The following is a 17,347-nucleotide window of genomic DNA, read 5'->3' on the forward strand; positions in this document are numbered from 1 at the left end:
TATTGAGCCGGATTTTATCCACAACCGGACGGTCATGGTATCGCTCATAGATTTCGTCGTTATGTAGGCTACGGAATTGTCCATCCTCATGTAGGGAGCCAAAAATTCTTCGGAGGATTCTTTTCTCGAACGCGGCCAAGAGTTCGCAATTCTTCTTGCTAAGAACCCAAGTCTCCGAGGAATACATGAGGACTGGCAGGATCATTGTCTTGTACAGTAAGAGCTTTGACCCTATGGTGAGACGTTTCGAGCGGAACAGTTTTTGTAAGCTGAAATAGGCTCTGTTAGCTGACAACAACCGTGCGCGGATTTCATCATCATAGCTTGTATTCTCCTATCTTTATTCTTCCCGTTTGACCAGTGCGGTTTGATGTTATTGGCTGGTTGGTTTCCGGTGCTGACGTTGCCACCATTTTATCTTGCCTTCTTTCTGAGATCTCGCGCCGAATGCGCCTGCTCGATCTGGATAAAGGCAGTTTGTACGTCTCAGGTGATTCTTCCCATGATGTCGATATCGTCTGCATAGAATAGACATAAAGAAGATCGTACCTCTTGCATTTACATCAGCATCACGGATCACTTTCTCTTGGGCCAGATGAAGGAGGACGCATGATAGGGCATCCCCTTGTCGTAGACCGTTGTTGATGTTGAATGGTCCTGAAAGTGATCCTGCTGTTTTTATCTGGCCTCGCACATTGGTCATGGTCAGCCTAATCAGTCTTATTAATTTCGTAGGGATACCGAATTCTCTCATGGCCGTGTATAGTTTTACCCTGGCTATGCTATCATAGGCGGCTTTAAAGTCGAATAGATAGTGCAACGGTTGTCCATATTCCAACAGTTTTTCCATCGCTTGCCACACAGAGAAAATCTGATCTGTTGCTGATTTGCCTGGAATGAAGCCTCTTTGGTATGGGCCAATGATGTTCTGGGCATATGGGGCTATCCGGCCTAGCAAGATAGCGGAGAATATCTTATAGATGGTATTCAGCAACGTGATACCTCTATAATTGCTGCACTGTGTGATGCCTCCCTTTTTATGTATGAGACAGATAATGCCTCATTGCCAATCGTCAGGCATTGATTCGCTGTCCCATATCCTGAGCACAAGTTGATGAACCATTTGGTGTAACTGGTCGCCTCCATATTTAACCAATTCGGCTGTAATTCCATCGGCTCCTGGCGACTTATGATTTTTTAGCTAATGAATTGCACGGACTGTTTCTCCTAATCTAGGTGGTGGCAGTCTTTGTCCGTCGTCTTCAGTTGGTGGGACCTCCAACTCGCCAATGTTCTGGTTGTTCAGTAGCTCATCAAAGTACTCAACCCATCGCTCCAATATGCCCATTCTGTCTGAAATTAGATTTCCCTCTTTATCTCGGCAGGATGAGCATCGAGGTGTATAAGGCTTCTTCCTGCTGACTTATTGGTAAAACTTCCGCGGCTGGTGCGGTTGCTCCCTGTACTTTTCTAGTTCACAGATTTGTTGGTTCTCCCAGGCTTCCTTTTTCCGTCTGTGAAGTCGCTTCTCCACTCGACAGAGTTCGTGATAAGTGAGGTGCCCCAGAAACATATAAAAAAAAGTACTGTGAAAACATACAGTAAAATATCAAATAACAGTTTGTAATTTCATCTCTTGGTACTAGATAGTAGTAGTCATTCCAATATTTGACATTGCAAGTAATGCTGTAGAGTTGTAATTGGGAGATTGAAAAGCATAAGCAAATGGATAGAAGAAAATTAAATCGAATCAATATGCTTGGGACGGAGCAAAGTCGCTATCCTGGTCGAAGACTCGCTTTCTTTAAACTTAATCGCAATTACTGCAGTTATTGAAAACTGTTGGAAGCGGTATTTAATCGGAAAACTCTGGCCCATACACTCTCGGGGAACCATTCCGCAGTCTTTCAGCTTCTTTTTATGAAAAACAAAATTGAGCCGGTAGCGATTTCGGGCATTCTTCATGCAGTGCACCTTTTATGGAGCTAATTTTAAACTAAACCACGATTTGAAGGCAACTGAACATTTAAATTGCATTCCTGGGGCGGGAGGTCGACCCATGCATGGCTCAAGCGTTTGATAATTGGTTGGGGGCGGATTCCACGCATGAAATGACTGTCCACCGAGCAGCCGAGCAAAGGCTAAGTTGCAAAAGTTTTTTACATTGCATTGGCAACATAACAGCCCAGAATGTGCTTGTGACTGTCGTCAAACCAACCGAACATCACAGCAGGGTGTTGTAGGGAACCCGCTCTCGACCGGACCCAGCCGAGATTTCGCTTTACTCTGTAGAATTGTCCCACGGATGAAGTAAAAAAACCATAAACGACAACTAAATTAACACGGTGGTCAAAGGGTAGTATAGGTCCCGGGGCGAAACGTGGTTTGGTACCCACGATGGAGCATAAAACCTGGGAAATGCCTGCTGAACCAACACCAACAGCTCTACTACCAAACCCTATCTCCACCTCCACGTGGTGACCGCTGGGAGCTCTTTCTTGACGAAAAGCTGCAGACGGAGAAGGATGAAGGCGAGTCTCCCGCGCCTAAAAACGGGACAAATTGTACCAACTGGTCCTCCAGGTTGGGGGTTGGGTAGGGCTGACAACCCTACACGGAAAACAACTTGTTACGAAGCCACAACAGGAGCCTCGGATAGGACGGATTTTAAAACGACGGACCCGGCAACGAAAAAGGAACAACGATTTGCGCATTTTCTCATGGAACGTGCGTTCCCTGTACAGAGATGAAGCTGATAAGCAGCTAGCCGATACCCTGTCCCAATATAGGGCTGATGTAACAGCGTTGCAAGAGATGCGATGGACAGGGACCGGTTTCCTGGAGAAGAGCCACTACACCATATATTATAGCGGTCATCCAGTAAACCATGTGCTCGGAGTAGGTTTCTTAGCCAGCCAAAAAATGAAACCTGCTGTTATCGGCTTTGAAAGCATAAGCGAACGGCTATGCACTCTGCGCTTGCGAGGCAAGTTTAGAAATATAAGCCTCATAAACGTTCACGCCCCTACAGAGGAGACTGCAGAGTCGGAGAAGGATACCTTCTACGAGGCAGTAGAAAGAACCCTCGAAGCCTGTCCCAGATATGATATTAAAATCATACTTGGGGATTTTAACAGCCAAGTAGGGAAGGAGCCCGTATTCAGGCATACGTTGGCTCCCATAGCTTACACGAAAAAACAAATGATAACGGACTGCGGACTATTCAATTAGCAGGGTCACACGAAATGGTTGTTGGAAGTACCTGGTTTGCGCGGAAAGCGGTCCACAAACATACGTGGGCCTCTCCAGACGGGACCACTTTCAACCAAATTGACCATGTGTTGATCGAACGCCGCCACCTCTCAGCCTTGATGAATGTCAGAACATATAGGGGGGCCAATATAGACTCGGATCACTATCTCGTTGGCATGGTGCTCCGAGCTCGAATAACAATACCACCTAGAATCCCCTCTGACAATCAGGTGAAAGTGAACACTGAAGCCATCCACAACATAACCCTCCGCGACACCTATAAGAGGGAAATGGATGCCGCAATAACCGCAGTCAACAGAGGACCTGGAGATGAAGCATCAACTAATGACCTTCACAACCACCTGAAGAACGTTATCATGGATACGGCCACAAATATACTTGGCCCCAGCCGCAAAAGGAGTCGGAACGGCTGGTTTGACGATGGATGTAAGCTAGCAACGGAACGGAAGAATGCCGCATACCGAGTACTGTTGCATTCTCAAAGAACGCGGGCACGCGCAGAGACTTATCACGAACTCCGTCGAGCGGAGAAGCGACTTCACAGACGGAAAAAGGAAGCCTGGGAGAACCAACAAGTCTGTGAACTAGAAAAGTACAGGGAGCAACCGCACCAGGCGCGGAAGTTTTACCAACAAGTCAGCAGGATGAATCCTTATACACCTCGATGCTCATCCTGCCGAGACAAAGAGGGAAATCTGATTTCCGACAGAATGGGCATATTAGAGCGATGGGTTGAGTACTTTGATGAGCTACTGAACAACCAGAACATCGGCGAGTTGGAGGTCCCGCCAACTGAAGACGACGGACAAATACTGCCACCACCAAGTTTAGGAGAAACAGTCCGTGCAATTCATCGGCTAAAAAATCATAAGTCGCCAGGAGCCGATGGAATTACAGCCGAATTGGTTAAATATGGAGGCGACCAGTTACACCAAGTGGTTCATCAACTTGTGCTCAAGGTATGGGACAGCGAATCAATGCCTGACGATTGGCAACGAGGCATAATCTGTCTCATACATAAAAAGGGAGATATCACACAGTGCAGCAATTATAGAGGTATCACGTTGCTGAGTACCATCTATAAGATATTCTTCACTATCTTGCTAGGCCGGATAGCCCCATACGCCCGGAACATCATTGGCCCATACCAAAGAGGCTTCACTCCAGGCAAATCAGCAACAGATCAGATTTTCTCTCTGCGGCAGGCGATGGAAAAATTGTTGGAATATGGACAACAGTTGCACCATCTGTTCATCGACTTTAAAGCCGCCGATGATAGCATAGCCAGGGTAAAACTGTACACGGCCATGAGAGAATTCGGTATCCCGACGAAATTAATAAGACTGACTAGGCTGACCCTGACCAATGTGCGAGGCCAGATAAAAGCAGCAGGATCACTCTCAAGACCATTCGACATCAACAACGGTCTACGACAAGGGGATGCGCTATCATGCGTCCTCTTTAACCTGGCCCTAGAGAAAGTGATCCGTGATGCTGAGGTAAATGCAAGAGGTACGATCCTCTTCAAGTCCACCCAAATACTGGCCTATGCTGACGATATCGACATCATGGGAAGAACCACCCGAGACGTGCAAACTGCCTTCATCCAGATCGAGCAGGCGGCGCGAGATCTTGGGCTGCACATCAATGAAGGCAAGACAAAATATATGGTGGCAACGTCAGCACCGAAGACCAATCAACCAACAACATCAAACCGCACTGGTCAAACACAAACACGAACAAGAATAAGGATAGGAGAATACAACTTTGAGACCGTTGACAATTTCTCCTATCTAGGGTCGAAAATCACAACCGATAACAACTACGATGATGAAATCTGCGCACGGTTGGTGTCAGCCAACAGAGCCTATTTCAGCTTACAAAGACTGTTCCGCTCGAAACGTCTCACCATAGGGTCAAAGCTCTTACTGTACAAGACTATGATCTTGCCAGTCCTCATGTATTCCTCGGAAACTTGGGTTCTTAGCAAGAAAAATTGCGAACTCTTGGCCGCGTTCGAGAGAAGAATCCTCCGAAGAATTTTTGGCCCCCTACATGAGGATGGACGATTCCGTAGCCTACACAATGACGAAATCTATGAGCGATACCATGACCGTCCGGTTGTGGATAAAATCCGGCTCAATAGGTTACGGTGGGCGGGTCACTTAATCCGTATGGATGAAGATGATCCCACCCGGAAAGTCTATAAGGGCAATATCTATGGTAGAAAAAGAAGACGAGGCAGACCCTGCCTAAGATGGAGCGATGGCGTGGGCCAGGACGCCAGACAGCTTTTAGGGATATCGAATTGGTGGACCTCGGCGCAAAACCGGGATGTCTGGAGTTCCTTATTAAGGCAGGCCTAGACCGGATACCGGTTGTTGCGCCGTTGATGATGATGATGATGAAATTAACACGTGATTTGCAATGGTGATCGCTAGTGAAGCTTGTGCTATGAAATGAACCTGAACTCTCGATTAAAATACTTTAGAGACAAAAGACAAGATTAAGATGAAACTTACAATCTAATTTCTGAAACAGATTTACATTCATCCATACCATTTAGAACACGAAAATGAACTACAAGATAATACTTGAAATTTCACCCCATAGGGTTTATGATTTTATACAAAAGTACCATTTATAAACAAATGGGAGATATCGTTGTAGACCTTTTCCTTTAAGGCTCTGAAAGGGGCGGTTGTTTTATTACTTTTCTATTTTAATTCATTCCTTATTTCTTATGCTTGAATATTTTTTTTAGTTTTATTTATAAAATTTTCAATTTATTTTTTTTTTTTTTTTTGTAAATTTTACGATTATTTATTTATTCTGAGTTGTCACAATCTCAACAGATGCCGGATTTTACCTAATACTAGCACTAAGTGCCAAGCATTTAGGCTCGGACGATCCTACCTACTTAAATTATAAAGGGGCGCTGGTGATAGTGGCCGGTTGTAGATCAATGGGAGAATCCGTCGAAAACTCCCCGCAACATCGAGCTCGTATGCAGAATGGTGTACTTCTGCATGATTTGAACCAGACTATGTGAGAGTCCCAGGACATCAAGGGAAGCCGTAAGGGATTTAGGTATAATACCTGTAGCTAACAATATAATGGGAACTACAACCACCCGCTCGAAACGCCAAATTTCCTTGATTTCCCAAGCCAGTGGCTCATAATTCACCTTCTTCTACACAAATTTTCGTTTAATGTTGTATTATGGAAGATAGCAACATCAATAATATATGCGAAGCGACCCGTCTTGTCAATTAATAGCATGTTAGGCTTGCTGTGCGGTATGCTGCAAGCAGAACTATCAAATACTGCCTGCGGCTTATATCGATAAACCGGACATGTTTCCGTGATCAGAACATACAACATTATGCCTGGTGGCGTATTGCACCGGTGCCATAACAGTGCAGTCAAAAGCCGAACCAAACATTCTGCACTGGTCGTTCTCCACCCGTTCTTTCATTATGAGCTTTTTTAAGCTCATACGTCACTACGTCGTCCTGAATGGCACACAGGAATCCCACAGAGAATCGGTGGGCCACGTGTCCACGTGTTTGCCGTGCATTACCTTCGACTTCAATTCATCGATTCGCACTTGGTCCGTCTTCACCCCACTCAAAGGATTGAAAGATCGATCCTTCAACTTAAGTGGAGTCAGCCCACAGTCTGCCTTACAAACAGCCGCATGCAAGGGACTCGCCTGCTCGCCACACATATGGGCAGAAAATCGCGGTTTATCATAGTATAGTACACATATTACTAGCGACACCATTGACGGAGGAGCGTTTCAAAAGGAAATTGAAATAAAAGACACAGCAGCGAAAAACGAATATAGATAGTAAGGAGGAAATATATAGAATATTGCGCAGAAAACAAATTAGAATGAAACTCACAACACTCTTCAACAACAAACAAGTCGGGAAACCGGAAGCTGGACGCTCCAGGAATGAAAGGTTTTGTGTATTTCTTTTATAAACACATTTGAATGTACGTTTGTTCCATTGCATATGTTATGTGAAGTCAAATATTGACACTCAAAGTCTGGAATTTGCAAAAAAGCGACAACTTTGACCCTTTATAAATTTGTTAGTAATAGTCTGATTTCCACCAAACTTGATAGGATCATGCTCCATGGCCGATATTGCTGCAAAAATTTCGTGTTACTAGGAAGAACTTAAGGGGGGTTTTCCAGTCAATTATAGTAATATAAGTAAAATTATGTAGGATATTTCGGAGCACAGGTAATATATAATGGCAGCCGGTTGAGTAGTTTCTGAGAAGAAATGATCATTGTCGACCCCCCGCAGTCCCCACCTTTCCAACAAATGTCACAACTAAGACCAACTTCGGAAAGTACCTCACATGACTATATTTGTTGAAAAAGAAATGGACACCCCCTTTTGCATGTGTGAGCCCCCCCCCCCTGAAATTCGATGTAGAATTATGTAACTCACTGTATGCATGACCGTTCAGAGTTCCCACGTTTTCACTAAATTTAGTGTCAATCGCTACAACCGTCTCCGAGAAAAATGTGTGTGAGAAACGGACAGACGGATAGACGGACAAACAGACAGACAGTAAACTGATTTTAATAAGGTTTTGTTTTACACAAAAAGAAGAGATGAGTGGAATTTATAACGTCAGCTGTCCGGAATGTGAAAAAATGTATATTGGTCTGACAAAGGCAACATTCGAGGAGCACATAAGAGATTATACCAAACAAAAAAGCGGCGACGCCCGAAACATTAAGTCAATGGTAGCAAGGTATATGGTGGAAAGGGGACATACCGTAAAGATAGATGATGTGGATGTTATAAAGCGGGTGCGAAACGCACATCTTTTAGATGCAGCGGAAACCATATGCTCTTTGGAGGGAGGCAGGTAACCTTGAATCACGATGAAGGAAACTGCACAACGAGCTTAATAAAAAAGGTATGCAAACAAGAAAATAGCCGGTAATAAAAACACAAAAAAAAACGGAAAGAGTGGGGGAAAATATAAAACAGTTATACGATAATTATTTACTTGAAAGTAACCGTATAAATAGGCGTAATTTAAAACAAATCATTTAACTAGGTGTTAGCACTGATGAAGGAGACACGTGGTCTTCGAAACAATTGTATGCTATACAAAACAAAACAAATTTACAGAATAAGGAAAAAAACTAGTTCTTTTTTTTGCTAAATTTATAATTACTGTAGAAAATAAAACATGGACACAAGTTTCAACTTAAAAAGATCCTTATTGTTGCCGGGAAAAAGTTGATTGCGGTAAAGTGTCTTAGGAACTTGGTTTTGCTTCTTGAGGACCAGACAGCCCTTACGTAAGCCACACCTAGCGGCCAAAATGAAAACAACTGACCACGTGCAGCATATTCATGTCAAAACCCCTTAGTAAAAATGCTTGAGATGCAATCGAACTATATAATTTCCAAACTCGTCTCTGAGAAAATATAATCTGTCGTCATCATCGAAAGAAAAATGTACCAGCCAGACTGACACAAACCTTTTAATTATTCAATAATGTGTCATCATGTTTAGAGAGGTCGGAAAATAAGAAGATAGAATCGACCCAACCTCTCGAAAAAATGACGACTATATTCCAGGCGGGGACAATATGTGGAGGCTCAAATATTTTTTTTAAAATCGTTTTTTATGTTAAATGGTTATTATTATTATAAAATGACGCGAATGAAGGCACGGGCGTGTAGTAATTTTTTGTGAGTGCTTCTCCGAAACTGAAAATGTGGTTTCGAGTGAAACTTTTCAAAGTTTTAATAATTGATTTTTCAAGATAACGCTCACTGATGAGATGTTCCAAAATTCTTTCTCGAATACTGGGTCAAATTCCTATTTTCTAAAAGTATATATTTTTAGAAAGGAGTTAACCGAATATTGCAGCAGATGATCGAGGGTATAATTTAGAAGGCACGTTTGGAGCAGCTACCGGTTATACCTATTGGGACGCGCTCCATTCTTTACGATATAACTTTAGAAATATTTTGAATTTCAATAAAAAGCGTTGCTTGCAGTACTAGTCAATAATGTCACATTCATTTCTAACATCAGTTTTCATTCCATTCTCGCCTTCTATAGGTTTTTATTGTCGTGAATAACCATTGAAATCTATCAAGTTTTTCTTAGGTATTGTTATATACAATTTATCTATTCACCGAAGCCTCTGCTATTTACTTTACGACAATTACAACACTTCGCCAGAGTGCACTTCGATAGAGATAAAATTCACCTTCAATTAGCTGCATATAATGGAAAACCCTGATCTTTGTTTCTAATGACTCCTTCCTTCACTTTTACTAGCACTGTTCGCAGTTGATCCATCTAAACAACGAACATTTAAGCTCGATAAAATGTAACTAATCCATGTTAAGATGAAGAGAAAAAATAGATCGTGAGCCATTACTCACAGAAAAAACACTAACTTTTATCTAAGCGTAGCGAAGGGAAAAAAAGTAAGAAGGCTTTTCATTGCTCATCGTTGGCTGGTATGAAGCTAATGGTGAGTACGATATTGACTAATATATTGAGACTAATGCACCACAATATTCCATCTGCAGATAGATTTAAGATATCTTAAGTAAATGAATTACGCTGCAAATCACCAGAAATACCGAAAAAATAATATAACACCGAAACCGACCCAAACTTCAAACACAACTTCCAACGATCTATTGCGAATCGAACTGCAAAGAAAATGTAAATATTTCATGGATAGTAATAAGTTATTGGTTACATCGTAAATACATAACTTCTTCATATATTTAGTAATTAAAAGTTTAACGACGATTTTAACAGTTCCTTCGAATACTTGTCTGTATTACACAATCTCCTTCAAGTTGCTCGGCATAAAAGGCGAGAGTTAATTCGTATTTTTCTCTCAATTTTTTGACTTATAAATAAAGTGTAAAGTCAAAAGAGGTTGTATGCAAAGTAGGGTTTATCTTCAACGCAAATTAAAGCTACAAAGCGCAATTCTCATGTAGTCAAACCCCAACACCGTTCAGATAGCCTTCATAGTATCGGCTACAGTAGTAGATCAGAAACTAACTTTGAAATTGATTTGTGGCATCAATCGAATGTTATTGAAGTTGTTACTGTTGCGTATATGTTGCGGTATATTAATCAAGCCATTAAAGCTAAAGATCGGGTGCGACCTCCGAATTCTTTCAATCACAGTAGATCTACTATAGGCAGTACCCTTACAAAAATTACCCCACTTGCAAATGTGCTTGCAGAAGCTTATCTGTACACATCAGAGACGCTAAACAAGGAGAAGGCATAATCTTCGTCAAATCGTATTGGTAAGAAAGAGATCGGTGAGCTTTTGCTATTCTGGTACTACGGCGTGCTCTCCCATATAGCAAAAAGTTGTTTCACGTATTCACTTATACATAAGCAAAAACTTGCCAATCTCACCAATGCATTGGCAAGTCCGGGCGGTATGTCAAACACAGCTGATCGGGTTTTCGGTACATCTCGCTCATGCTCAAGGGCAAAACAATTTGAAATCGTGTGTATTCGCACTGATTTCCCCCCTTGAGGGGCAAGGGGGAGTGAGGTAGCTGTCTAGTATCTAACTGTGCTTTCAATCAAGACCGATTCACATGAAATTTGGGGTGTAGATACAGGGTGGGATAGGAAACAAAAGTTATATAACGCTGATGTGGGCCAGTAGATTTTCAAGAGATTCGGCTAACTGTTAATTTATGTGAGAAAACCACGTTTAGCTTATATTGATTTTTTATTCAAAATTCAGGTAATTTCATTATTTTAATCATAGCTTAGCATAGTTATTATACAGTGCTCAAAAAAAAATTGTCAACAACGCTCAATAAAATGAACACGAGGGGAAATGTAGGAAAACAATTTCTTTATGCCAGAATGGGTTGTAACTTACAAAAGAAACATTATTCAATACAAATGTACAAAAAAAACATGGAGAAAATTGAACCAAATTAGCACAGCCGGAGGAAAATGAAAGAAAATTCAACTTCACAGTCAAAAAAAAGTATGTCAACACAATGAGATCAATCGCGCTCAAAAAACAGGATCAAAACAGTTTTTGATACTTCGTGCATCCACTGTTGGCTTTAATTACGGCTAGCAACTGACGAGGCGTCGATTCCACCCGGGTTCAAAGATAATGTCTAGGAAGATTATTCCATTCTTCGAGGAGTCACGTTCTCGTTTCTGCTTTATTTATAACGGGTGGGCGCTGGCGAATATCGCGGTATAATTGGTCCCATAGGTTTTCAATGGGATTAAGATCCGGTGATTGGGGAGGCATGGCTAATACTTCAGGACAGTTGTAAAGGAGCCATGCCCGGGATTGCATACGCTTTGTGTTTCGGATCGTTATCCTGGTAAAGCTGGAACGAGTCTTAAATTCATAGTTTCTCATCACTCTGGCGCAGATTTTCTTTTAAAATTTTGATGTAGTCTTTGTCTTTGTTGTCTTTGTTCTTTCCTTCAATAAACGGCAGTGCGCCTACCCCTAACGCCGCGAAACAAACTTGTATAATGTTCACATCCACATCTTTCTCATTAAATTCAGTGCTTGATTTTCGCCAGACTTTTACCTTCCCGTCGCTACCGAACAAATTGAATTTAGACTCGTCGCAGAAGATAACCGTTTTCCAAAAACTTCCGTCCTTCAAAAAATACTTTTCTGCAAACTTGAGGCGCTTTTTCTTATTCACTGAGGAGATGTACGGTATTGCGAGCAGTTCGGGAATTAAAACCGGTACCAGTTTCTAATTGTTTGACCCGAAATTTGCTTACAGTATGTTTTGGTGAACTCTCGACTAACCAATTCACCATTTACTTTAGGGTTACATTGAACTTTTCGAAGGATAACTCGCTTGTCTTGCAACGACATTTTTTCAGGTCGACCAGAGCGCGGTTTCCTGTCAATCCTATCCTCGTTTTTATAAGCCCGGAGAAAACGTTTTCGAATTAAAAATCACCAACTGGCGCTTTTCAAATGAAACATCAAGGGATTTAGGCGACATCTTTCACCTTTTATTTTACGCGGCCACTCGGGTAACAATTTCACATAAACTGCGTCGCGGGGGGGGGGGGGGGGGGGGAGGCGAACATCTGCGCTAGATAACTGTTGTTTCTTATGCCACCCTCTACACCCACCCCAAATTGCATGTCAATCGGTCTTGACTGGAAGGATTCGGAGGTCGTACCCAGTTTTCAGCTTTAATGACTGGACTATCACGACCTATATAGATTTTAATAGATAGTTTTTTGATCGAGCCTGATGACGCTAAAGGTGTAAATTAAAACCAAACCCGGCAATGAACATCACCTTCTGTCGCGTTGACTGGCATCTCTCGATAATTCGATGGCATACTCTTTTCTGACCACCATAATACGCGGAGCGTTAAACCTATCTAACTCAAAGTGAATAAGTTTCAGGTTTATACCAAGTTTAGTCCATCCGTTATTCACCGTCGACATACTTACGTCGAAACCGTTTAGAGAAAATTAAGGCTTCATTTCCCCACTGAAAATTGAAAAGTTCTTCCCGCGCACGCTTTAATTTATGTTAAAACTTCACCACAGATCTTTGATTTGTCTTGAAAGATAGTTAATTTGTTTTCAAACATGGTTATTCATTTATTAGACTTAATTTTATTTGTTAAAAGATTAATTTAATTTATTAGAACGGTAATTTTATTTGCAATAGAATTAATTTGATATGTTTAAACGTTAATTTAATTTGATGAATTATGGATTCATTTTGCAAATGTTATATATATTTATTTAAGAATATCACTTGAGCCTTAGTCCGGTTGTACTTGATGGCAGCCTACGCTAATTTTGAGGTGCAGCATTGAGAAAGAGGTACCATAATTTCGAAATTCGGCTTGAAAAAAAAACATATACAAGTCTTAAGGGTGCAGAGTGGCAATTCACTGGTGGAAAGTTTTCGTTACGGTTCTCCGCATCGCGCTAATTCCAGTCATGCTATTGGGAAGTATCGTCCCACGTACTTGAGGAGGGCAACCAAACCCAACTCTGTAAGAAATCTATTTGAAGTGACTCTTGCCATGAAGCCCGAAGTTTTCTGGTACCATGTGAACCGGGGTGGGCCCATAAGAACATATGTTCCAGGAGAATTCTTGGGATGTTCTCGACTCGGCTATTTACGGTTGGAACCCTTATGAGTCTACCATGTTTTCTTTTGTTTATATTATAAATATTAACCTCATAGACTTTCCAGGCCCCATCTTTAGGTGACCCATCCACCGCAACTTATCGCTCATAAATTTCCTCGTTATATAGAGCACCCTTCTGTGGAATAGGAAAAACTATTCACAGGATTTTTCTCTGAAATGCAGCTAAGAGTTCGGAATTTTTCATCATAAAAATAAGAGCAAGTCCCCGAGGAGCACGAGGACTGGCAAAAGCTTCGACCTTATTTCGTCGTCATAGCCGTTATAGATTGTGATTTTCGACCCTAGATAGGAGCAAATTCAACAGTTCCAAAGTTGAATTCTTCTATCTTTATTGTACTCAGTTGGGAAGTGCTAATTGATGTTATTTTTTGGTTTTTGATGCTGACATTGCCACCATGAATTTCGTCTTGTCTTCGTTAATGTGCTACCCAAGTTCTCGCACAGCTCTCACAGTGCATCGTCTAGTGGACAAACATCGAAAATTGAAAAATAGGTTTACGAGTTTTTACCATTGTTTATATTTTTTATTACATAACAATGGCAAAGTTAAGGATTCATTCCTTTTTAAATAATCGCTACATCAGCTGACCTTTACCTTTCGCGCGAAGCGGCTCATATTTTTAATAGAAGCTCATCTCCGAATATGGAATATATTTAGCAGGGTATATACTTTCAAATAGTAGTTTTGAAATAAAATATTTGTGTCACTAAATTGTCTTGCTGGCCTGTAAATTTAGAATAATCACCATCATTCAAGTTGTAACTTTGAAGAGGCTTTTAAAAAAGTCTCCAAATATTCTTTCGTACTTTTTTCACATTTCAGTTGCTTCATGTATACACTTTAATTGCCATATAGTTTGTGTGCGTCCGACTGCGACTTTTGAGGTTATATCATTTGTTAATTCGGTATACACGCACCCCCCCCCCCCCCATTCAACATCAACAACGGTCTACGACAAGGGGATACCCTATCATGCGTCCTCTTTAACCTGGCCCTGGAGAAAGTGATTCGCGATGTAAATGCGAGAGGCACCATCCTCTTCAAGTCCACCCAACTACTGGCCTATGCTAACGATATCGACATCATGGGAAGAACAACCCGAGACGTACAGTCTACCTTAATCCAGATCGGGCAGGCGGCACGAGATCTTGGGCTGCACATCAATAAAGGCAAAACAAAATATTTGGTGGCAACATCAACACCAAAAACCAAGCAACCAACAACATCAAATCGCACTGGTCAAATGGGAAGAATAAAGATAGGAGACCGTTAATAATTTCTCCTATTTAGGGTTGAAAATCACAACCGATAACAGCTACGATGATGAAATCCGCGCACGGTTGTTGGCAGCCAGCAGAGCCTATTTCAGCTTACAAAAACTGTTCCGCTCGAAACGTCTCACCATAGGGTCAAAGCTCTTATTGTACAAGACAATGATCTTGCCAGTCCTCATGTATTCCTCGGAGACTTGGGTTCTTAGCAAGAAAAATTGCAAACTCTTGGCTACGTTCAAGAGAAGAATACTCCAAAGAATTTTTGGTCTCCTACATGAGGATGAACGATTGCGTAGCCTACATAGCAACGAAATTTATGAGCGATACCATGACCATCACGTTGTGGATAAAATCAAGTTGCGGTGGGCGGGTCACTTAATCCGTATGGATGAGGATGATCCAGCCCGGATAGTCTATAAGGGCAATATCTATGATAGAAAAAGAAGACGAGTCAAACCCTGCCTGAGATGGAACGATGGCGTAGGTCAGGACACCAGACAGCTTTTAGGGATACCGAATTGGTGGACCTCGGCGCAAAACTGAGTTCCTTATTAAGGCAGCCCTAGACCGGATACCGGTTGTTGCGCCGTTGATGATGATGATATCAGTGTCAATTACCAGAGTTTAGTAGTAGTGGTAGTAACCAATATTATAGGCTTGCGTGCACGTTGGTACCAGCGGTTTTTAATTTATATATATATATGTATGCTTTTGTGCACGGAATAAAGTGCATGAAGATCCGGTAGATAAATTTAGATGCGTACACATATATGTATGCATTGGCATGCGATAATAGTCAATGTTTGCTTATTTAGGATGAATACGATATTTGTCTTTGATATGTATGTACAAATAAGTATCTTGGAGTTTGGCAAAATATGAAGCAATATTTTGTACTGTTAGCTATGCAGGATTGGAAAATCGTCCATAGAGGGTTGAGATGAACACAAAACTTTAAATTTGAAGCGCGAAGCTTCCGACATCTCGACCAGTTTTTGGTTAGAATGTCACATTTGTTCCTGACATTCTCTCCAAATTTTACTAAATTATAACAAAAACGAATCCACAAAAAGGAGTTTGTATTAGATTTCATTTAATATCAGACAAAAAAGAACTCCGTTATGAAATTGCTTCACGCATTAGCGCAACCTGGGCGTGGTGGTGTTCCACCACTGGCGTCCTATGTGCTCGAACTATCAATGTATGTCTCAAACCCAAAATTTATCAAAGTGTCGTTCGCTCTGTCGCTCTCCATGGTCCACAGTCTTGGCCGCCTATAAAAGACAATGAAGGGCACCTCGCAGTAATGGAGACGAAGATGTTACTTTGGACCCGTAACCTAACAATTCATGATTAAATTCGATTGATATGAGGTTGCACCGATCGTGGAAAAATTGCGAGAGAGGCATCTTCGATGGTATGTATGGTCACGTAATTCGCGCGAACGAGACTTCACTTGCCAAGATTGATCTGAACATCGAGGACGATAGGAAAAGACCAATAAGCCAGCCGAAGCAACGGTGGTTTGACACGCTGGATGGTGATTTGAAAACCTCGCGACCGCAATCAGGTCAATCCTTTGACAGAACAAAATACATAAACCAACCGATCAAGACGAACTGGGGACCGAATTTATTACTCGGATTATTGCTGCATTTATAGTAAATTTTCCGATTGTCGAAAAAACAAAAGATGACGATTAAAAAGCCATTGTGAGAATTCTCGAACAAGATGAGGGTTTATTCGGGCATGTAAATGGCGCGCTACGAATGAGCCTATACCGAAAAAACCTAGTTTTCAGCCGAAAAAGGTCTTCATCGGTTGCAACGATGTTTAGGAAGAAAATCACTGGCGGCGAAAATTTCATCTTTTGTTGAATCAAATCGAAAATAAAATAATTTTTATTGTAAATCATTGTTTTTTATACATGTATTATATATGTGTGGTGTGATTGAATGATGAATAAACAACATTAGCAGTAGCTAAGCCAGAGAGAAAAATTGTTCAACATATGGAAATGCCTACTAAGTGCCAAAAATCAACATTAAAGATGTCAATCTGCTTTTTGTTTTAGTTTTAATTAGCCTTTGACAAATTTCAAACCAAAAGTAGCTTCCGTCTGTCGATTGGACGTTATGTTTTTTTATCAATTCATATATATAAATGGGTATGTATTTCACGGTAATGATTATCTAGTGCCTACGTAGATTTTTTAATTAAGAAGATGTTTTTGCCCCGGAACCGGAAACTATCAAAGTGATAATTTTTCGGTGTTGGTGGCAGCAAAAAAAGTTTAAATATCTGATTCAACGTGAAAACAAGTCGGAATACCGAAAGTTATGCGCTTCGGGTATAAAGGTTCTGTTTTTATCTTAGGTGAGGAAATTTCTATGCACGTTTTTTTTCTTATGTAGGAATATTTTGTTCTTTGGTTCCATTTGTACATAACTCGCAATGTATATGCGTTAATTATGTCAGACTAATTACTTCAATGTAATACTCAATATTGTGCTCTATATTATCGAGTTTTGTTTAATATCCTGGTTTCTGACAAGCTTACTAAATATGGTAATATAT

General features: G+C 41.2%; 1 protein-coding gene across 1 annotated transcript; it reads right to left on the reverse strand.

The window, feature by feature from the left end:
- Positions 1-11,692: 11,692 nt before the first annotated feature.
- LOC119652164 lies at positions 11,693-12,183 on the reverse strand. Its single transcript, XM_038056109.1, has 2 exons — positions 12,115-12,183; positions 11,693-12,058 (listed from the first exon to the last, which is right to left on the reverse strand). Exons 1-2 carry the CDS (start codon positions 12,181-12,183, stop codon positions 11,693-11,695), a joined length of 435 nt encoding a protein of 144 aa, XP_037912037.1.
- Between the last annotated feature and the right edge of the window lie 5,164 nt (positions 12,184-17,347).

This window comes from Hermetia illucens, chromosome 3, assembly GCF_905115235.1.
Source record: "Hermetia illucens chromosome 3, iHerIll2.2.curated.20191125, whole genome shotgun sequence".
Lineage (NCBI taxonomy): Eukaryota > Metazoa > Arthropoda > Insecta > Diptera > Stratiomyidae > Hermetia > Hermetia illucens.

Excerpts from the sequence above, each read along its gene's own strand:
- LOC119652164 (XM_038056109.1), bottom strand. The coding sequence starts at position 12,183 with ATGTCGTTGCAAGACAAGCGAGTTATCCTTCGAAAAGTTCAATGTAAC. Across the intron at positions 12,059-12,114 it reads CTAAAGTAAATGGTGAATTG|AAACTGGTACCGGTTTTAAT; the intron begins GTTAGTCGAGAG and ends TCAAACAATTAG.